General features: G+C 45.2%; 1 protein-coding gene across 4 annotated transcripts in view; it reads left to right on the top strand.

Moving 5' to 3' along the window:
* The window catches only part of ATXN10 (ataxin 10), a 145,763-nt gene that overhangs the window by 15,542 nt on the left and 106,799 nt on the right, over positions 1–23,422 (top strand). For all 4 annotated transcript variants that reach the window (XR_004961557.1, XM_036278179.1, XM_036278178.1 and 1 more), the window contains exons 2-5: positions 1,366–1,557; positions 6,173–6,255; positions 19,112–19,208; positions 21,686–21,844. Coding sequence is in view for 3 of the 4 variants with exons in the window: in XM_036278179.1 (XP_036134072.1) it covers positions 1,366–1,557; positions 6,173–6,255; positions 19,112–19,208; positions 21,686–21,844 (531 nt within the window). In the remaining variant the exon portion in view is untranslated. The remainder of the gene's footprint in view (positions 1–1,365; positions 1,558–6,172; positions 6,256–19,111; positions 19,209–21,685; positions 21,845–23,422) is intronic.

Below are 23,422 nucleotides of genomic sequence, written 5' to 3'. Positions count from 1 at the left end.
TGTCACCAGCTTCTCTGTCTAGTTGAATGAATACGTGCACACACTCTCACTCAGAGCAGGTGTCACCAGCTTCTCTGTCTAGTTGAATGAATACGTGCACACACACTCTCACTCAGAGCAGGTGTCACCAGCTTCTCTATCTAGTTGAATGAATACGTGCACACACACTCTCACTCAGAGCAGGTGTCACCAGCTTCTCTATCTAGTTGAATGAATACGTGCACACACTCTCACTCAGAGCAGGTGTCACCAGCTTCTCTGTCTAGTTGAATGAATACGTGCACACACACTCTCACTCAGAGCAGGTGTCACCAGCTTCTCTATCTAGTTGAATGAATACGTGCACACACTCTCACTCAGAGCAGGTGTCACCAGCTTCTCTATCTAGTTGAATGAATACGTGCACACACACTCTCACTCAGAGCAGGTGTCACCAGCTTCTCTGTCTAGTTGAATGAATACGTGTGCACACACTCTCGCTCAGAGCAGGTGTCACCAGCTTCTCTATCTAGTTGAATGAATACGTGTGCACACACACTCTCACTCAGAGCAGGTGTCACCAGCTTCTCTGTCTGGAGGGTAGAACGTATACCTGCCTCCCAGGCGATCAGTGCTTCACGAATAGTTTCCCTAGTTGTACTTGGGGCGCACTCCGGGTGACGGCAGGCCGCGCTCCCCCTGGAGCATGAGTGTAGCTGTTCCGTTCGGGGTAAGGGCAGACCCGGAAGCACGACAGTCCCCTGAGCGGGGTTTCGGATGAACTGTGGAGTGGAGGGTCAGAAGTCAGACTGCTGCAGTTGGAACTGTGGCTCTGCCAGCAATGACCTGCGGACATGGGCAAGTTGCTTAAACGCCCTCCGCTTTAGTTGTCTTTATTTATTTTTTTATCCTCACCTGAGGACACTTTCCTATTTTTTTTGTTCAGGTAGAGTGGGAGGGAGAGAGAGGAACAGAGAGAGAGAGAGAAACATCGACGTGAAAGGGACACATCGAGTGGCTGCCACCCGCACATCCGACCAGGGCCGGGGACAAACTGCAACCGAGGTACGTGCCCTTAGCGGGAACCGAACCCGGGTCTCTCAGGACCGCAGGCCGACGCTCTAACCGCTGAGCCAAACCGGCCAGGGCTGCTTTAGTTGTCTTTAAATGAGGAGGACAGTATTGGCTTCATGCAGAGATGAAAGGAGACAACGCGTGAAACGGCGGACAAGGACCGTGCTGGCACGTGGTGTTGTAGATTAGGGCGCTGGATCAGACAGGCCTAGCCCACATCTCCACGGAATAGGACAGGCTGTGTTCTGAACAGGACATGTGGAAATTAGGTTATTTTTTTCTGGTTTGTGACAGTTTTGTCTTTTTTTTCAGAGAAACTGCACCCAGGACTATCTTCCAAAGAGTCCTGGATATCTTAAAGAAATCTTCTCATGCTGTCGAGCTGGCCTGCAGAGATCCATCCCAAGTGGAACATCTGGCTTCCAGTCTGCAGTTAATCACAGAATGCTTCCGGTGTCTCCGGAACGCTTGTATAGAGTGCTCTGTGAACCAGAACTCCATCAGGTAGCGTTCTTTGTCCTTACACGTACGCCTTCGCTTCCTTTCTGCCTGTGCATGCCTGTCTGACCTGCAGTCTGTCCGCGGGAAACTGTTGGGCATCGCAGTCTCACCGGGGACAAGCACTCTGAGGGTAGAACGGCATAACCTGGAATAGAGGGTGTTTAGCACCAAGGGTTGTTTAGATTTCTCATTTGTACTTACATGTTTTGAGGTACTTGGTTTCCTACATAGCATGGTGATTGGAATGTAATTTTGAGCCGTTGATCCTAGACTGCCTAAGTGCATGTGTAGCTCACTTGTCTTAGTTGTAAGTGTTTCAGTTCGTTTCGGTGTTTTCACCAGTGGCCTCGTGTTTACTTTGAACAGGGAGCACGTTCTGTGAAGGTCTGAGATGACCTAGCTTAAGGCTGCCCTGAGACTGTGTGAAGCTGCCCGCGCCCCTGCCACCTGCTTTATAATAACATGGCTGCAGAGCTGAGCAGAACTGCTCAGAGCTGTGCATGTTCTTTGACATGTTCTCTCTCCTCCCAGAACTGAGCACCTTCCTCTTTGATTTTATGGAATCTGCTTTTTATTAAAAATTTTTACTTGAGATGAAGTCAGAGCCACAAAGAGCATGCTCACCTTTCTTTCCTGAACTTGAATGTAGACGAGCCTCCAGGCCTCCCTGTCACTGCTGTGACGGGTGAAGCCGGTCTGGTCCAGAAGCCACTTGAGGGACGCCCTGCGCTGCCTAGACAGTTCTGATACCTGAGGCTTCTATATGATTAATGGGATTTTTAAGATGAAAGGAGAAAGGAAAAAAGCTTGGGTTGTTTAACTTTAATTCTAAACCAAACCTGCCATCCATTTGCAGATAAATGGATAGAAACAATTATAATCTTGATAATAGTAGTCAACATTTAAAAAGCATAACTAGTTATGTGCTGGAAGAGTGGGCCAGAGGCAAGTTTCCTTGGTCCCTCTGTAGGCAGGGAGGCGCTGGGGTGATGGGCAGGGGAGGGAGCCCTGGGGCAGGACGGGCTGAGGGCTGGCGGGTGATCGCAGCGCTTTGCCAGCCTCCCTCGCAGGGAGGGAGCGGCGTTCTGCCAGCCTACCCCAGCACCAGGCTTTGTAACCCTGGGCTCGACTGGCAGTGTCTCGTGTAATCCTGAGGACAAACTCAAGAAATACTTTGCTGCTATTTCTCTGGTCTTACAAAAGAAGAACTGTGACTCAGAGAGGTTAAAGAACTTGTCCGAGAGTACTCATTCCCTAAGAGCCCAGGACGGTTCTTTCCCGCTGCAAACTAGCTCAGCTCAGAAGCGGTCCCTTAGCGAGCCCGAGACACAGACCCTGTTTGTGCGACTCTGCACCCCTCTAACAGCTCTCGACCCTGCAAGGGCTTTTGCCTCTCCGAGTACTGGCTTTCTCCTCTGTAAAACAGGGCGAGGTGTTTTTCACAGGACTCTCGTGCGTTTTAAATGAGATTACTTCTGTAGGCTGCCCGCTGCGGCCTGTGTGCCCGGCTCGGCGGCAGTAGGTGTTTCTGCCCTGCTGGGGACGGTCGTGCAGAAACAAACACTGACCCTGCTCCTCTCTGTGAGCACAGTCCATTTTCATTTTCCTTCCTGAGTGCAAAAGTCATGTGTGCCAGCCAAAAGCATTCAAACTCCAACAGTCAGTACTATGGCAAATGAAATACCAGGGGGCCGGCTCCTGGCTGTTCTGTTCTGTGTGCTCATGGTGTCTCATGGTCAGGTTGAAATGAAAATGAACGTTTAATAGTGTTACTTTTTCTGCCTCTTACCTTCTAGATTTGTATTTATTTACTGTTGATTTTTTTTTTAAATCCTCACCCGAGGACATTTTTTTTTATTTTTTATTCAGATAGAGTGGGAGGGAGAGAGAGGGAGGGAAGGAGAGAGAGAGAGAAACACTGACGTGAAAGGGACACATTGAGAGTGACTGCCACCCACATGACCCAACCAGGGCCGGGGACAAACTGCAACTGAGATATGTGCCCTTAGCGGGAACCGAACGCGGGTCTGTCTGGTCTGCAGGCCGATGCTCTAACCGCTGAGCCAAACCGGCCAGGGCTTACTGTTGATTTTAAAGGGAAAGTCCAACCATTTAGGGAATTGATTCTCAGAAAAAAATATTTTCTAGTTAGATAGACAACAAAGATTCTGTAAGGACTCCAAGGCCAACCTTAACCAAAGCCAGTATTTCTGAACCTGTCAAGATTCAGATCACAACCAATATATATTTTTATGGTGTTTTATTTGAAATTTATTTAAGAGTTAGTCAAAAGGTGTGATTCTACTAAGGCTTAGATCTTTTCACATCATCTGTATGAATACTGCACGTTGTGTGAGCCTGGCTTATACTTTACTAGGATGTGTGTAACGGGGTCTAATACAGCAAAGCACATAGTCTGGGTCACGCGCATTCCAAGTACTCCAAGAACACTGTGGGAAGTGGTTAGCTCTGCATGTAAACATAATCCGAATTGCTATACTTTTTCTGTAAAAGTCCAGATAATAAATAGTTTAGGCTTTGTGATCTCTGTCAGAATTTCTCCGTTCCCCTCTTGTAGTGTGAAAGCAGCCATGAATAACAGGTGAGCCAGTGAGCCAGGTGGTTATGAGCATGACATGTGAAACTAGAGAACAAGTTTTTATTCTAAAATACAATGGTGGGTCCCAGCCGGTTTGGCTCAGCGGTTAGAGCGTCGGCCCGCGGACCAGAGAGACCCGGGTTCGGTTCCCGCTAAGAGCACGTACCTCGGTTGCAGTTTGTCCCTGGCCCTGGTTGGGGTCGTTTGGATGGCAGCCACTCGATGTGTCTCTCTCACGTCAATGTTTCTCTCTCTCTTCCTTTCTCTCTCCCTCCCGCTCTATCTGAAGATAAATGCAAAAATAAAATAAAATAAAATAAAATACAATGGTGGGACAGGCACAGGGTAACAGTTTTAGACATTGCCCTTTAAAAGAGGAGAAAACTGAAAGAAAAAGGAGTCACTGGTCCTGAGCAGTTTCCAAATCCAGCTGGGATCCTCTGAGCCTTGAGACCTGCCCTTGGCCCCGCCTCCGAGCCTTTCTGCCTTTTCCTGCGAGGAGAGCACATTGCCGCCCAATGGTTTTCTCAGCCTCTTTTCCTTTTTTAAAAAGAGAGAATGGAAGGGAGGGAGGGAGAGAAAGAAAGAGACATCGATTGATTGCCTCCCACATGACTCTGACCTTGGCCTGGGATTGAACCTGCAACCCAGATTCATGCCCTTGACCAGAATTCAACCTGCGACCCTTTGGTCCACAGATTGACACTCTAACCACTGAGCAAAACCAGTCAGGGCTCAATATCAGCCTATTTTCTACCTGTAGAATTTTGGGGGTCTGACTGCCTTTTATTTCATTCCTGTCTCTGTGTGTTTTGTTCAAGCTGGTAGAGTGTCTAGTGATATAACATTTTCAAAGTCCTGTGGGTCTCACATGTATGTCACGGGGATTCGCTTTAGACAAGAGGGTGTACCACAGAGCCTTCCTAGATAATGCCGTCTGACTCCTGGTGTCTGCTGAGGTGACAGGGCGATCACGAGAGTCACACCCAGTGCCCTCAGGGCCCGCTGTGTGTGTGTGTGTGTGTGTGTGTACCTTCTCCTTCTGCCACACCCATGGCTTTCTGAGAGCACACTCTCCTGACTGTGCATTCAGTTTTAGCATCTTTTGCAGTCTGCATAGGCTGAGAATCTCCCACATCATCAAGACCTGGTTTCCTCTTTGTTCCTTTGTCTGTCTCTCTCCTCTCGAATTTTAAGCAGCAAGAAGAAACCAGGCCTTCAAGGAGTTGCTTGGAAATTTGCTTAGCTAAACGCCCCAGTTTGGCGTTGCTGTGGTTTGCTCTCCGCACGCACGTCAGCTCAGCTTCGACCCGGTGTGAGGATGGCCTCCCCTGCAGTTTTCAGGAGTGCGCCTCCTCTCCCCGGCCTCGCCAGCGGTGCCTGTCGTCCGTGTTCCCGCCCAGTCTGTTCGAGGCTGGTTGGCTGTTTCCTGTCCTGCTCCTCGGAATGCTTCCAGCGCCTGCCCACTGTCACATTTCAGAGCCACTCCCCCTCCTTGGGCGTGTCCTGCAGTGGCCCTCCGCTCTGCCCCTGAATCCGCATGTTTCCTGAGCTCCTTGACAAAGTGACACAGCTTCGTGCTTAACACGGCAGATTTACTGTCTTGCGGTTCTGGAATTCAGAAGCTTGAGATGGGTTGGCCTGGTGCAGTCCTTCTGGAGGCTCGGGGGAGGACGTTGTCCAGCCTCGAGAGGCTGCCGGCATTGCTGGGCTCTTAGTCTCTTTCCTGACTCTGATCTTCCGCCTTCCTCTTATAAGGACCGGGTGATTCCACTGTCCCTACCTGATACTCCAGGACACTCCTCCCCCTCAGGATCCTCAGTATACTCCAGACTGTGAAGCCCCCTTTGTCCTGTGAGCTCACGTACTCACAGGTTTGGGGAGCAGGGGGGCACCTTTGGAGGCCATTGTTCCGCTGGCCACAGAAACTGTCAGCGTAGGCTCAGTGCTGTTTTTGGATCATTAAAATGCAGGCTTAGGAAGGTGTCTAACTTTGTCTCTTTTAACAACATAATACAGGAACTTGGATACAATCGGCGTTGCTGTTGATCTGATTCTTCTTTTTCGGGAACTTCAAGTGGAACCTGAAGCCCTGCTGACAGGTAACGTGCAGTACGGCTCATGAATCATGTCTCTGGAGAGGGTTTAACGACGACACACTGAGTGCAGTACGGTTCATGAATCATGTCTCTGGAGAGGGTTTAACGACGACACACTGAGTGCAGTACGGTTCATGAATCATGTCTCTGGAGAGGGTTTAACGACGACACACTGAGTGCAGTACGGCTCATGAATCATGTCTCTGGAGAGGGTTTAACGACGACACACTGAGTGCAGTACGGCTCATGAATCATGTGTCTCTGGAGAGGGTTTAACGACGACACACTGAGTGCAGTACGGTTCATGAATCATGTCTCTGGAGAGGGTTTAACAACGACACACTGAGTGTTACAGTATTCATTAGAGCAAATGGTCTGTAACGATACAGAGAAACTTTATTAAGATATTGAAGAATTATCACTAAAAGGTTGCCGTAACTTCCTTTCTTACCTCTGTTACGGGTTGAGCTGTGTCCCTCCAAGTTCACATGATGAAGCCCTCACCCCCAGTATCTCAGATGTGATGTATTTGGTTGGAGACAGAGCCTTTAAAAAAATTAAGGTAAAATGAGGGCATATGTGTGGCCCTAATCCAGTGTGACTGGTGTCCTTGTAAGAAGAAGACCTCAGGACACAGACACACATGCAGGGAAGACCATGTGAGGGTCCAAGGAGAGAAAGCCGTCTGCACGCTAAGGAGAGAGGCCCAGAAGGGACGGCGCTGGAGCGCCCTCCTCGCTTCCAGCTTCCAGAGCTGGGAGGTAGGCGCGTGGTTGCTCACGTGCCCCAGTCTGTGGCCCTTCGTTATGCAGCCCTAGCAGAGATTCGGTGTCTGTCGTACTCTGGATGGGGTAGGACCTGATCGAGGTGTTGGTGTGATCCCAGCAGTGACCCCAAAACCCCACCCTCAGGGTGCTTACATTCCATTGAGGGGAGCCAGATACTAAATGTGTTCAAGAAATTATCATGTGACAGATGGCAAGTTAGCTCTGATGGCAAGTTAGCCCTGATGGTTAGTGGCTGTTGATGTGGGATTAAGAGAAAAACCAGGCTTCTTATTTTGAAGGCCAGGAAGCCTTTCTAGACTCTTGAACTATTAGCATCACCCCTTTTCCTTTAAACTAGTGTTATTATCTTAACATCATATTAAAAAAAAAATAGAATTTTAATATATGAGATTTTTACCCAAAGAATTAAAATACTTTATGGGTAAACCTAAGTCACTTAATAAGAAAAATCTCAATGTAAATATCTGGCTTTTAAATAGATGTAGTTAAAAAAATCCTTTTTAGTAAAGAAAGTGTAATCTCCGGCTTTATTTAAAATGATTTGATATATAGATTAACTTATACGCAGTTCTTCATTGCCTGTACTTACATGAAGTGAGGCGTACTTACTCAGTGTGAGATGGCCTGCCCCGTGGGGAGGTGGGGGGAGCCGGGGCGTGGGGTGAGATGGCCTGCCCCGTGGGGAGGTGGGGGGAGCCGGGGCGTGGGGTGAGATGGCCTGCCCCGTGGGGAGGTGGGGGGAGCCGGGGCGTGGGGTGAGGTGGCCTGCCCCGTGGGGAGGTGGGGGGAGCCGGGGCGTGGGGTGAGATGGCCTGCCCCGTGGGGAGGTGGGGGGAGCCGGGGCGTGGGGTGAGATGGCCTGCCCCGTGGGGAGGTGGGGGGAGCCGGGGCGTGGGGTGAGGTGGCCTGCCCCGTGGGGAGGTGGGGGGAGCCGGGGCGTGGGGTGAGGCGGCCTGCCCCGTGGGGAGGTGAGGGGAGCCGGGGCGTGGGGTGAGATGGCCTGCCCCGTGGGGAGGTGGGGGGAGCCGGGGCGTGGGGTGAAATAGGCCGAAAGAGGCGCTGCCTGGCGTGCTTTGATTCTCATTCCATTCTGTGATTTTGTGATGTTTTTTTATTTAAAGCTCATTTGTTAAAATTCTTGTGTCTTTCTAGTTGATATAGAACTTTTCCTTTGAGAAATCATAATTATTTTTTGAATTAAGTTATCTAAGAATTTACAAAGTGTTTGCTCTCAGTTTTTTTTTAACAGCAGTAATTTTTCGAATATTCTCAAGAAATTGATAGGATGTAGGACTTAGTTGTAACGTGTTTTTAAGATCTAAAGTTATCTTTGTTGCTCTATTTTATAATAAAACAGAGGTGTCATTGCTCAATTTGGGGGATTAACAATCAGCAATAAAAGGCAGATTTCACTTCTTCGTGGAAATGCCGCTGTTTTTGAAGTCTGTGTGGTACGGTAACTCAGAGAGAGTTCAGAATGTACTACGTTCTGTAATTGCTGAAAAATACTCGTGGTAGAGTTGTCCCTGGCAGTGCTGTGGAGCTGTGGTGGGCAGTGGGCTTCTCCCGTGAGGATGTGCCCCGAAATAAGGCGCCCAGAGGGGGTGCCCTGTGAGCGAACGTTGCGGTTAGACAGCTGCCCGCTGGACACAGTGCTCGGCAGGCGGGCAGGCGGGCATCGGGCGGGCAGGCGGGCATCAGACGGGCGGGCGGGTGGGCATCAGACGGGCGGGCGGGCATCAGGCGGGCGGGCAGGCATCAGGCAGGCGGGCAGGCGGGCGGGCATCAGACGGGCGGGCATCAGACGGGCGGGCTCTCAGACACGCGGCCCGAAACTGCCCGCTGTCCGCCGCGTCTGCGTCCCTCCTCTCCCTCCCGGCGCGTAGGGGCTGCCGTCTCCAGCTGCAGGCCTTCCTGGGTCCACGTCCCTCAGGTCACCCGTCCTCCCTCTGCTCTCTCCCATGCCTGCTACAGGGGCTTGTTATTTACTGTTTACAGGACATGATAGGGGACACTTCATCTCACAGGATTAACTTTCTCTTCACTGAAGCAAGTAGGTCTGTCACAAAACTTAAAGGAGCCGATTTCTGAAACTTTTTAGTTGTTTTTTTTTTATCCTCACCCGAGGACATTTTTCCATTTTTTGTTCAGATAGAGTGGGAGGGAGGGAGAGAGAGAGAGAGAGAAACATCGACGTGAAAGGGACACACCGAGTGTCTGCCACCCACACGACCCCAACCGGGGCCAGGGACAAACTGCAACCGAGGTACTTGCCCTCAGTGGGAACCGAACCCAGTCTCTCTGGACCGCAGGCCGACGCTCTAACCGCTGAGCCAAACCGGCCAGGGCCGATTTCTGAAACTTTTTATGAACCAGTTTGAAGTTGGCTGTTTGGTTGTTGGCTTGGCTGTTCACGGACACCCCGCAGTTGGAGAGGCTGGACCTGCAGACCTGTTTCGAGTGAGGCGTGTGAGAGTTGCAGCGACTTAGGCTGCAGTTGTGTCAGCTCAGTGTTTTTATTGACAGGAGAGTCACAGGAGATAAAAATAACCAATTTAAGCTGAGTGGCATCTAGTGCCTTCACAGGTTTGCACACCTGCCACCGCCTCTGTCTTGCAGATATTTTCATGATGCACCCCAAAAGGCGACCCTGTGCCCTCTGAGCACCTTATTCCCTTTCCTGCCCCGAGCCCCAGCAGCCACCATTCTGTGCTTCGTCTCCGTGGGCTCACCTGGTTTGATGTTTCCTATAAATGGAATCATAGAATTATGCATCTTTTGAGTCTGGCTTTTTTCACTTATAATTTTTATTGAGGCTCATTCATATTGTAGCATGTATCAGAACTTTGCTTTTTTTTTAATGCCAGGATAATTCCATTGAATGCTTATACCACATTTTCTTTATCCATTTGTTTGTTGATGGGTATTTGGGTGGTTTCCATCACTTAGCTATTGTGCCCTCTGTAAAAACATGCTCGCACATGGACTTGTCTGAGTACTTGCCTTCAGTTCCTTTGGGGATATACCTAGGAGTGGAATTAGTGGGTTAATGTTATGTTTCAATTTTTAAGGAACTGCCAAACTTTTCCACAGCAGCTGAACCATTTTATATTTTCACCAAAAATGTGCAAGGTTCCAGTTTCTTCATATCCTTGCCAACATTTATTTCCTTTTATTCAGATTATAATCATCCTGGTGGGTCTGAAGTGGTTTTGATTGGCATTTCCCTAATGACTAATGATGCTGAACATCTCATGTACTTGTTGGCCATTTGTCGATCTTCTTTGGGGAAATGTGTATTCAAGTCCTTGGCCCAGTTTTTAACTGGGCTGTTTGTCTTTTTCTTGTCAAATTATAAAAGTTACTTATATATTGTGGATGCTAGGAATTATGTGGAATTCATAGATCCTTCTGGAGAGACTTACCATGTTAATGATACTGTGTCTTCCAGTCTGTGAGTGTGGAACATCTGTTTATTTAGGTCCTCTTCAGTATTTTAGTTGTATCAATTTCAAGTAGAGAATTTGTGTTTATTGGTGGAGTTGGAAGACCATTACTGAGGAGAGAAGGAAAACAAGCTAAGTTTTCTCACTACCTTCTTGAAAAAGGCAGCTAACAATATTACCGAATTTTATTTGGAATTCAACAATGAAACTTTAAAAATATTTATAATATGTTAGTTCAAACCTAATACACATCTTTTAAAAGGTATTTTGGTTCCTAATAAAGTTTGTATACTATTTTTTTTACTATTTCTTGGTGAGAACCTTATTCTTGGTAGAATTTTAGCAGGATATCTGTGCCAGTTTTTTGTTAACCACTTTTGAGGTAAGAACTATAATTACATTGTCAAAATAATATTTAGAGTATTATTTTCAGAGAATAATTACAGTGGTGTGACGAATATATTATACTCATCAAATTTTATGTAAACACAAGCATGAGTTATTTTAATTGAGTTATTGGTGTTATTTTTGGCTTTTATTCTTTTCTAATCTGTAAAAATAATGTTGGGATTTTTGAGGGGCTTTGTAACATTTGCAGTATTTACATAAAGATCATTTGATAAGCTGTTTGGTAAAAGTAAACTGTCATTTGTACTTGTCTGGAGTTTTCTTTTCTTGTTTCTGGGACATCTTTAAACCATTTCTTTCCCAGAATTGTGTTCTGATTCAGAGTGCTGAGTTCTAGTTGCCTGATGAATTGTTGGGTCAGTTGGTTTTCAGACCAACTGACGTTGTTACCCTTTTATTTTGTGTTAAATTTTACAAGGTGTGAGTGTTAATATTCTAAAATACTCAGTAGAAATATAAATGTCATTTAAAACTATGACTTATCTTAGGGTTAAAGAGTTTTTTATTATAAACATTTTATAACTATAGAGTAATTTTTAAATCAGAAAAGTAGGAAGAAAAATAATCATCTTTGTCTATGCAGGCTACATTAAACAAACACTTGATGAGTTTTTTTTTTTTCTTTTTTTTATCCTCACCCGAGGACATTTTTCCATTTTTTGTTCAGGTAGAGTGGGAGGGAGAGAGAGGAACAGAGAGAGAGAGAAACATCGATGTGAAAGGAACACTTCGAGTGGCTGCCACCCACACAACCGACCAGGGCCGGGGACAAACTGCAACCGAGGTACGTGCCCTTAGCAGGAACTGAACCCGGGTCTCTCAGGACCGCAGGCCGACGCTCCAACCGCTGAGCCAAACCAGCCAGGGCTTGATGAGTTTCTTTAGTCTCTTTTCAGTACTTGTGTATATGGGTATGTAGGTGTATGTGCAGTTTTGGACCCGGCGTCTTTGTTTTAGATAATATTAACTTAATTCAGTTTTGATGTCCTTGGCTCATCATTTTCTTTGTATATTTTTTGAATTTCAGTGTTCTGATTTTGGGCTGCAGCGTTGCAACTCTTCTCTGAACCACCAGTTGTTGGGGTGTGTCAGTGAAGAGTGCGACACATCGTACACCGATCCTTTTCATCATTGCAGCGCGGCGCTCTGCCTTTGGGGTTTGGAGTCAGCAGCCTGCCCTGTGTTGAGCCAGGGCCTAGGCTACAGGGTTTAAGGGAAGGCCCAGGCTCTGACCTGGGCAAGGGTGGGAGCTCTGGGCTGGACCAACAGGCCAGCTTCTCTCTCCTCGCAAAGCAGAGATCTGGAAGCTTTAAGGTCTTTGGAAGCTCACTTGCCCTTAGAAGATGCCTCCTGGTTGGTGCCTGGTGGGAGTTTCTTTAACGGAGGAAAATCTTTCATTTCAACTCAGATTCTCCAGTGGCTTTGACCTTTTGTCATCAGCCTTAACCCCTGTCCCTGGGAAGGGCCGTACGGTTTTGCCAGCTGCACTTGCACCACTTACAGGCTTCATGTCCTGAGTAAGTCAGTGACCATTTGAACTTTGGTCTACTCTGTGTAAAGTGGGGAAATGTCACTATCTCCCCTCTAAGGTTGTCGTCGGGCGCAGGAAGGGACCATGCTCGGCCGTGCTGAAGCCCTCCTAAGGCGGTCTCGGGCTGTGGGCCATGCTGGTTGTCAGGCTCTGCAGGAGCGCATCAGCAGAGGCTGATAGAGGACCCGGGACTGCAGAAGCCTGGCCCAGGTACCCAGTCTGGGGAGGAACCCGCTCCCCCCGCATTCCTCCCAGACCTCTGCTGCCAAGGCGGCCGTGCCACCCGACATGGAGACGCTCGAAGGGCCCAGCTTCCCTTTTGCAGAGCAAGCGCTGAAGCGTGTGTTTGGGGCTGAGAGGCACTTACTGATAACTGGTGCTCACTCTGAGACAGTGCGCGCAGTCTGACAGCTCCTGGGTCTGGGTGTGGGTCTTTCCAGAACCTTGTGTTCCTGTTGCATTACATCCTCACAGACACTCCGTTACCTTCTGACGGTCACGTTCGCCAGTCTGGTGGGTTGTAGTAGAATCTGATGCTTTTTCCATGGCGTTGAGCACTTTTCCTATATATATTTGCCTTTTGGTGATCTTATTTTATTAAGTATTTTCCAAGTTCTTGGGGGTTTTTGTTTTGATTTTTTATCCTCACCCCAGGACATTTTTTTCCATTTTTTTTTGTTCAGATAGAGTGGGAGGGAGAGAGAGAGAAACATCGGCGTGAAAGGGACACATCGAGTGGCTGCCACCCCCACGACCAACCATGGCCGGGGACAAACTGCAACCGAGGTATGTGCCCTTAGCGGGAACCGAACCCGGGTCTCTCTGGACCGCAGGCCGACGCCCCAACCGCTGAGCCAAACTGGCCAGGGCATGTTCTTGGGTTTTTTTTTTTGCCTATTTTTCTACTGGATTGTTTGTCTTCTTTAAATGATTCCTAAGAGTTTTAATATACTCTGTATATGAAGCTTATTTTAGTTATATGTTCTGTGTCTTTTCCCAGTCTATGGATAGTAATGTCTTTTGAGGAAAAAAACGTTCTTAATTCAGTGTAGTCTATTAATGTAATATAGTTTATTAATACAGGGGTATTATTTTATGTGTCTTGTTTTAAAATCTTTATTCTACAGTGTTGTTTTTCAAACCTTTCTATTTTGAGTTTTTACATTTAGGGTTAGTACATGACATTGAATTTTCTGTGTTAAGTGAGCAAGGAGTCCAATTTCCATTTCTCCTTACTGATACCCAGTTGTCCCAGTTGACTATGTTTTTTATTTTTTAAAAATATATTTTTATTGATTTTTTTTTAGAGAGAAAGGAAGGAAGAGGGATAGTTAGAAATATCGATGAAAGAGAACATCGATTGGCCTCCTCCTGCACGCCCCCCCCATTGGGGATCGAGCCCGCAACCCAGGCATGTGTCCTGACCAGGAGTCGAACCCGTGACCTCTTGGTCCATGGGTCAATGCTTAACCACTAAGCACACCAGCTGGGCATCCCTGTTTATTTTTGAAGACTGTCTATACTCAACTGTCTCTTTAATCACATGTTAACATAGGTTGAGTCTGTTTCTTGTCCTGTTCTATTGCTTCGTTTATCTGTTCCTGCCCCAGTGTCACACGGTCTTACCCACAGCTGCCTACTGTCTGTGAAGACAGATCCTTGCACCTCAGTGCTTTGAACAGCATCTCAGCTGTGCTTGGCCCTTTGTATCATCACACAGATTTTAGAGTCATGTCAGATCACGTAGGCACACAAACACATGCATATCCTCCAGTGTGTGAAGTTACCCCCCCCCCCCATTGTGATTCAGACTGGAATTTCATTTACTCTCTGGTCCTCTAACCTGTGAACATGGTATAATTCTTACTAATTTAGTTCTACTTTAATTATCTGTCTAGTTTTAGAATATTAAAGTGGCGTACATTTGTAGTTGTGTTTTTGATGCTTTTATAAATGGCATCTTTCTTGATCTTTGTTCATTGTTTACTTATAGAAATATTATGCATTTTAAAATATTGACTTTGTATCCAGCAACATTTATAAGCTCTTTTATTCAGTTTTTAAAAATATGTTTTTATTAATTTTCTATAGAGAGAGGAAGGGAGAGAGAAAAAGAAACATTGATGTGAGAGAGATACATTGATTAGCTGCCTCCTGCATGCCTGCTACTAGGGATCAAGTCCACAACCCAGGCATGTGCCCTGATCGGGAATTGAACCGGGACCTCAGTCCACGAGACGATGCTCAGTCCATTCAGCCACACCGGCTGGGCATAAGCTCTTTTATTAATTCAGGTAACTTTTACAGGTTTAAAATATATTTTCCACATAGATTAGAAATGACATTTCATCTGCTGAGGGTAAGATGACAGTTTCTTTTCCTTTCCTGAGAAAGGCCTTCATGCCTTTGTCTTGCTGACTGAGATTTTCAGTGACTGTTGACTAGGAATGGTAACAGCAGGATCTTTGACTCATTCCCTTTCAAAAGGAACATTCTTTTTCTACAGTGGCCGTTAATTATAATGTGTGCAATAGATTTTTTTTCTTGATACTTATTTTTAGGTTAAAGAAGCCCCCTTTTATTCTTTGATGGCTAGGAGGGTTTTTTTTTGTTTTAAATTATGAATGGGTGTTAAATTTTATCAAATACATTTTCTGCAGTATTTGAGAATGTCATATAATTTTGTCCTTTGCAAGTTAAGGTTGATTTCTAATGTTAAAGCAGCTTTCTAGGCTGGTATAAATTCAACTTTGTTATGTTACCAGTTACTGGATTTATTTTGTTAACATACTGTTTCACACCATGAGTGTTATTTTCCTTTCTGTTACTGGCTTGACTCTGATTGGGGTCTCACAGTTATGCTAGCCTCATAAAATTGGTTTGGGAGTCTACTACCTCTTTTTGTGTTCTCTGGAAGAGTTGTGTCAATTGGAATGATTTTTTCCTTGAATGTGAACTGGCCACATTCTAGGTCTGGGGTTTTCTTTTTGGGAACATATTTGACTACTGATCCAATTTCCTTAATGGTTAGAGGACTCTTCAGGCTTTTCTTGAATATTTTACAGAATTTTTTTACAGAGTCAGTTTTTATTAGTTATATTTTGGGGTTTTGGTTATTTTATTTAAATTTTCAAATAGTTTGACATAATGTTATTTGTAATGATGTGATTTTCTTTTTTTTTTGATGCCTGTAAGATCTATGGCAATATCCTCTTATTCTTTTCTGAATATTTTCTTTTGTTATTTGTGCCTTTTCTCTCTTTTGATCAGTCTTCTCAAAGGTTGATTGATCAGTATTGATCACTTTTGGGTTTGTTGATATTCTCTCTTTTTTATTGTTTTCAATTTTTTAAAAATATGGTTTTTAAATGGATTTGAGAGAGAGAGACAGAAAAGTCTGTGAGAGGGAAACACCATTCACCGGCCGCCTCCTGCAGCCCCACTGGGGGTCAAGCCTGCGACCTGGGCACGTGCCCGGACGGGGCTGCGCCAGGGCCTCTTGGTGCGGGCGCCAGGGCCTCTTGGTGCGGGCACCGAGCCACACCGGCTGGGCTTGCTTTCAGTTTTGATAATTTCTTGCTCTTCATCTTTCTTTTATTCCTTCATTTTGGGGAGTTATTTTACCACTCTTTTCATAAAGAAATTTTTCGAGAAGAATCGCAACTCATTATCTGCACCGTCTGTCTTCCTCGGCACAGGCGTTGGAAGCTGTGCGTTTCCCCCACGTTCCGTTTCAGTTGCATCTCGGAAGTTCTGGTTCGTAGTGTTTTTGTTAACATTCGATCTGAAAATTTTATTTCCATTATGATTTAATTTAGTCCCCATGGGTTATTTAGAATTATATCTTAGTTTTAAACAATGGGGATATTCTAATTACTTTGGGGGTTTATGTTTATTATAAAGTGAACATTATCCATATATCAGTTCTTTGAAATTTGTCGAGGTTGTTTTCTCCGCTACTAAATGGTGAAATATTGTTTTAGTGTGCCAAATGTCCTTGGGAAGACTGCATAGCTGAAGTTTTTTTTTTAAAAAAATCCCTTTTTATTAATCAGATTCATATATAACTACCAACTACAGCTTCTAATAAGCATGAGGTAACACTCATACCACATTGGTTGCTAAAATCACAGGGATACATCCAGAATTGTGATTCTTCATAGTTGTGTAACTTTGGTCAAGTTATTGATAACCTCTGTGGGTCTTGGTTTCTTGTGCTTCTCAATGAGATTGAAAGTGCCTGTCTCAGTAATAAGATCTTACAAGGATCTGTATGGTAAGCCATCAAGGTTTCCATGGAGAGGCTGACCATGGGACCAATGGGAAATCTGACTTTTTAAGCCAACGTTTATCAGGGTCATATTATGTGCTGGTAAAGAGGGGGGCCAGGTGAGCATTTAATGTTCTCTGCTGCTTGCTCACCACGTCTAGTGAGTTCACACTTCACCCTTCCAATAGCTCTGCAAAACAGATCCTGTTGTCCACATCCGTTATGTGATGAGGAAATTGGATCTTACTGAAGTTAACTTTTGCATATTCTCACTGAAAGTTGGGAATTGAATTTAGGTCTTCTTTTCTTTTGGGTCACTAAACAGTTTTATTTTACTTTTATTTTTTTATTAAAAAAAATTTTTTTTAATCCTTACCCGAGGACATTTTTCCATTTTTTTGTTCACATAGAGTGGGAGGGAGAGAGAGGAAAAGAGAGAGAGGGAGAAACATTGATGTGAAAGGGACACATCGAGTGGCTGCCACCCACACAACCCAACCAGGGCCCGGGACAAACTGCAACCGAGGTACGTGCCCTTAGCGGGAACCGAACCCGGGTCTCTCTGGACTACAGGCCGACGCTCTAACTGCTGAGCCAAACCGGCCAGGGCTATTTTTAATTTTTAAATAGACTTTATGTTTCAGAGCAATTTTAGGTTCATAGCAGAATTGAGAGTCGATGCAGAGATTTCTCGTGTGGCTCCTGCCCCCACAGCCACACAAGCTTTCTCACCAGCAGCGTGCGGCAGCACATGGTTCACGTGTTGCAGTTGATGAGTCTGCCCTGGCACGCCATTGCCACCCAGTCTGCCGTTCATGTTCAGGATCACTCTTGGTGTGTCACATTCTGTGGGCGGGACGAATGCGTAATGACACGTACCCACCACTGTAGTATGAGAAAGAATAGTCTCACTGCCCTAAAGATCCTCTACGTGCTCCTCCCTCCTGCCCCAGCCCCTGGCAACCACTGTTCTCTTTGCTATCTCTGTAGTTCTGCCTTTTCCAGAACGTCATAGGGTTGTTATCACAGTGTGTAGCCTCTTTAAATTGGCTTCTTTCACTTAGTGATAGGCATTTAAGTTTCCTCTTTGTCTTTTCACGGCCTGCTAAGTAATTTCCTTTTCAGCTCTGAATGCTGTCCCATTGTCTGGGTGTACCACAGTTCGCCGACTGAGGACGCCTTGGCTGCTCCCAAGGTTTGGCAATTAAGAAAGATGCTATAAACATTTGTGTGCAGGTTTTTGTGTGGACAGAAATTTTCAGTTCCTTTTGGTAAATACCAAGGAGCGTGATTGCTGGATTGTATGCCAAGAGTATATTTAGTTTTGTAAGAAATCATTAAATCTTCCAAAGTGGCTGCACCATCTGCATTCCCAACAGCTATGAGGGAGAGGTCCTGGTGCGGCACGTCCTCCCCGTCCTCGGTGTGTCAGCGTGCTGCTCTGTTTTGTCCAGTATTTTGCACTTTTATTTGGTGAAATATTCTAAACATGTCAATAAGGTTGTCAGTAAATCATATTCAAATCTTTTAAATGTACTGATATTTTTGTCTGCTTATTCTATAAGTTACTTAGAAAGATGTATTATAATTGCCCGACTTAATTGTGGACTTTTCTCTTTATACGTCAGTGTTTCTTTTATTTATATATTAGAGGCCATGTTATTAGGTTATTCTTGTTACATCTTTCTGGTGAATTAAGTCATTCTGAAATGACTTTTTATAAAAATCTCCAGTAACAATTAAGCATTAGCCTTAAGGTTTATCATGTCTGATTTTAAATGGTCTATAATGTTCTTTTTAGGCTGTATTTACCTAGTGTGTGTGTGTGTGTGTATTTTTTTCTTTTACCATGATTTAACTTTAAAAACTCTAGTCTAAAAGTAACTTTTTTTTTAATCCTCACCCGAGGACATTTTTCCATTTTTGTTCAGATAGAGTGGGAGGGCGAGAGAGGAAGAAAGAGAGAGAGAAACATCGATGTGAGAGAGACACATTGACTGGGTGCCTCCCGCACGACCTCCCCAAGGCTGGGGACAAATCACAACCGAGGTCCGTGCCCTTGACCGGAACCGAATCCGCGAGTCATTGTTCCGCGGGCTGATGCTCTGACTGCCGAGCAAACTGGCCAGGGCTGAGAGTAACTTTTCAAAAATTGAGCACAGATTCCAATATTTAATGTAATTACAGGAAATTTGTGTTTATATTTATTATCTTTTTCAGAAGTTAGTTAACTTTGTAGAGTATGTTGTTTTCGTGTCATGTGCAAAGTGTCATGTGGGGAGAGACCTTTATACGTAAAAGAAGCTAACAGAAGCGTTCTGTTTAATCATATTGGGAATATTTCTTATTAGGATGAGTTGATTCATTGTTTAAAATTGTTTTTAATCATGTCTTTTTCACTTTTGTAAATTCTCAGCCTTTCGCTGTGGCCTGCAGTTTCTAGGCAACGTGGCCTCCCGGAACGAAGACTCCCAGGCGATCGTGTGGGTGCACGCGTTCCCAGAGCTCTTCCTGTGAGTCTGTGGGCCCGGCCCGGCCGGCGTCTGTACGGGAAGTTCAGCCTGGGAAAGACCAGCCTTTGCTAAGAAATAGCGAGAGTGGTTTTTCCTGGTGGGTGGTGGCCGAGTCAGTACTGGCTGAGAGAGGGCATGAGTGAGTCCTCAGGTTCTGAGAATGTCCTCTGCTCTGCTCGGGTGCTGGTTACACAGGTGTCCGTGTCTAAAAACGTATTGATTTTTGATTTGTGCCTTTTGTTGCATGTCAATTTCACTTTAAGAAAGTAAAACTTTGGGTTAAAATGAGAAATACTGTCCTTAGTGGACACTGATTTATAAGAAAAAAAGCCATAAAACATTGAGGTGTGGGCAGTGAGTTAATCATTCGCGTGTTTATTGAGCACTCCCTGTACGCTCGGCTCAGTGCTGTATGTTTGGGGAGATGTGGAGGACTGTTGGTGTGGACACCGACGGCTCGTCTGGCTCGGTCCGTGGCTTTTCCTGGATCTCCTACTTTGTTCTGAGCAGCCCCGTTAGTTGATGAGAAACTGAGAGAGTGGGAAGGAGAGCAGGTGGAGGAGGCAGGAGAGGGGAGAGGACTAGCGGTGCCTGGAGCAGAGCCTGGTTTCTGACCCTGGCTGTGTTGCCACCGAATGGGTTGATCTTGGTGCTGGCAACTGTACAAGCAGCAGAACAGCTGCTGTTTGAATGTCCTGAGCTGGGCATTTCTGTATATTTTCCCTGTGCTGTGCCCAGCCCTGTGGGGTAAGTGGTGCTGGGACAGGGACAGGCGAGGGAACCAACGCTTAGTGCTGATAAATGGCAGAGCTGGGATGTAGCCCTGTGCTGCTCTCGGACCCAGAGCCGACACTCTGAGCACCTGCTGCCTGAAGTCTTCGCTGCCTCCCCGGTTGCATAGGTTTTTCTGCGTCACCTGCAAATTCTGGTGTTTGCATCACATAACTCCCTCATGTTACTTCTGGCTCATTGAGTATAACTGCTACTCAAGTTCCTGCAGGTAATTAGAGGTAAAGGCATATATATGCCTGTTACCTTTATGATTAATAATAATTGAGCTTAGATGGAAGGAAAGAATTGTGAGATTCAAGCTACAGAAATAAAAATTACCTACTTTATTAATTACTTTTAAATCTTTACCAGAGGATATGTTTTCATTTATTATTAGGAGATAGAGAAGGAGAGAAACATTGATCTGTTGCTTTCTGTACACGCTCCTACCGGGAATCAAACCCGCAGCCTTTTGGTGTACAGGATAATGCTTCAGTCAATTGAGCCATCCAGCCAGGGCTAAAAATCATTTATTTTTGAGAATTTATTTCTGTTAATCTTCACCTGAAGACATTTTTTCCATTAATTTCTTTTAGAGAGGGTAGGAAGGAGTAGGGAGAGAGGGAGAGAGAGAACATCAATGTTGGAGAGACACTGATTAGTTGCCTCCTGCACACACCCTGACCAGGGCCAGGGATTGAACCTGCAACCCAGGTACATGCCCTTGACCAGGAATCAAACCCCCAACCCTTTAGAGCGCAGGCCGATGCTCTGACCACTGAGCAATGCCAACCAGGGTGAGAATTCATTTTTTAAAAATTTGGGTGCCTAGTATCTGCCAGGTTCTGATGGTGGCATACGGATGGGTAACTTAGAGATATTTCTCATACCCAAAGAGCTCTTGCTGTGGTGGGGGGATAAAGGAGTAGGTGAGCACATGGAGTGTAGGAACTGACTGAATCAGATGAGTCCAGGTGTCGTAGAAACCTAGAGGAGAGGCCCTGAGTAAGTGTAGATGCCCAGAGAGGTCATGAGAGTTTCCCTGGTGCTTTACCAGTGTTACCTCAACCTCATAGAGGCCCTGTGAGGTAGGCTGAGGCTCACTATTGTGTTCTATTTTTGTCTCAGAAAACACTGTAAAGGGTTTGGTGACTCCACTCTTGTGTTGTTTCTAAGACAGGTATAACTAAATTTGAATTCCAACTTAGGCTGGTACTGGCTTTGTGTTTTTGGGCAAGTAAAGTCAACACATTTTTATTATCTGAAACATAAGGCTAATACCTTCTCCATAAGAGCATTATGGAGTGTAAGTGAAAAATAAAACTCTGCCGTAGTGCATGGCCCATAGCATAATGGACAGCAGCTAAATTGAGACCTTCCCAGGATCACTGAGATGACAAGCAGATGAATCAGGACTTACACGGAGGCTCTTAGCTCTAGATTTATTTCTTGCCAATATACTGCCTTCTCCTTAGACAGTCTGTTTTTCATAATTATTAATGGGTATTTTCTTTGTCTTGTGACTAATTTTATACTTGCTATTTTTACAGTAAATAATGTACTTGTTTCCGTGTTGTAATTCTTCATTAAATTCTTAAAAATTCAGTATGCACTGAATTTGTTATTGGGATTATTATTATTTATGTGCTGTAATTGTATTTCACCATGTTAAATTGGGCTAACACTTTCATTTCTGTATTTGGAAGGTCTTGCTTAAATCACCCAGACAAAAAAATTGTTGCCTACTCTTCAATGATTTTGTTCACATCCCTTAATTCTGAAAGAATGAAAGAACTGGAAGAAAACCTCAACATTGCAATTAATGTCGTAGAAGCTCACCAGAAGCAGCCCGAATCAGAGTGGCCGTGAGTATTGTGCTAGGAGTGTGACTCTGGCAGATGCTTTCCCCACACAGGTTCTAAGTACAATTTGAATTATATAATTGGACAATAAGTTACAACAGTGCATGTTGACAAATAAGACAGATTTCTCAGCAGACCCTGGAGGCTTTGTGAGAGGTGAAGGGAGGTTGAGCGCCCTCGCAGGCTGAGGAGACGTATGGTGGGGAGGGGGCAGGGCCCTCGAGTGAACAGCACAGCGCGCAGTGGGCAGGCACTCCGGACTGCGCGCCGGGCCCGCATGGCTGCAGTAGGGGTTGATGTGTGTCTTGTGAGCATCGTTTAGGTGAGAAATCAGTCACGTCATCTTTGTGGTTGGTGAACACACTGTAGAACTTTATTCTATTCAAACGTATTGCGGCTTTATTATGGCCTAATATCTGGTCTGTCGTGGAGAATGTTCCACGTTCCGGAGGAGGCTGTGGATTCTGTGTGGTGGTGTGTTCTACAGATGTACTTTAGGTCCTAGTTGATTACAGTGTTCAAGTGTCCTGTTTCCTTGATGCTCTTCTTTCTAGTTATTCATTATTGAAAGTGGATTACTTTTTTTTAATCCTCACCCGAGGATATTTTCCCATTTATCTTTGGACAGAGTGGGAGGGAGAGACTGGGAGAGGGAGAAAGAGAGAGAGAGAAAGAGAGAGAGAGAGACAGACATCGATGTGAGAGAGACACATCAATTGGTTGCCTCCTGCACGTCCCCAACCACAGCTGGAGACCAACTGGGGTACGTGCCCTTGACTGAGATCGAACCTGAGATTTTTTGGTCCGCTGGCTGCCGCTCTAACTGCTGGCCAGGCGGAAGTGGATTACTTTTTATTTCCCCTTCCATTCTGTCAGTTTTTCTTCACTTATTTTGGTCTTTGTTGCAAGGTACATACATGTTTGTAATTGCTGTGTCTTTTGAGGAATTGACACATCATTATACAATTCATCAAACATTTTGTTGTTTTTCTTTATTCGTGCCCTTCTCCTGTTTTCTTTACAGTCGATCTTATGTTTGATTTCCACACAGTGGTCAGTGTGTCTAGGGCATAGATTGTCTCAGGCGGGGACCTCGAGGTGCCAGAAATCCCACTTGCATTTCACAGGCGTGAACTTGCCCTGTTTTGGCCTCTCTTAGTGTGAATGTTATTGTTCTGTTGAAATTATGCCTAATTTTAAAGTAATTTATATTTCTGAACATTTTTTTATTTGAATTACCATTTGCACACAAACAGAAGTTGGTACAAAAATAATTACGTCATTGTGCTTGACTTAGAAAACCTCCCTCAGTATGAAGTGTTTTTACATGACGGGTGAAGCATTACAGTAGGTTACTAAGAGACATTTCAGTAGCTGAATTCTCTTTCTTTTGTTAAGTCTCTTGAATCTGTATTTTAACCATCTAATTTTTTTGTTGTTGTTGTTATCCTCACCCGAGGATATTTTTCCATTTTTTGTACAGATAGAGCGGGAGGGAGAGAGAGGAAGGGAGAGAGAGAGAGAAACATCGATGTGAAGGGACACATCGAGTGGCTGCCACCCTCACGACCAACCAGGGCC

Source organism: Molossus molossus, unplaced genomic scaffold (genome assembly GCF_014108415.1).
Source record: "Molossus molossus isolate mMolMol1 unplaced genomic scaffold, mMolMol1.p scaffold_m16_p_26, whole genome shotgun sequence".
NCBI lineage: Eukaryota > Metazoa > Chordata > Mammalia > Chiroptera > Molossidae > Molossus > Molossus molossus.
Note: the sequence above shows the minus strand (reverse complement) of the source record. Positions and strands in the feature narration are given on the sequence as shown.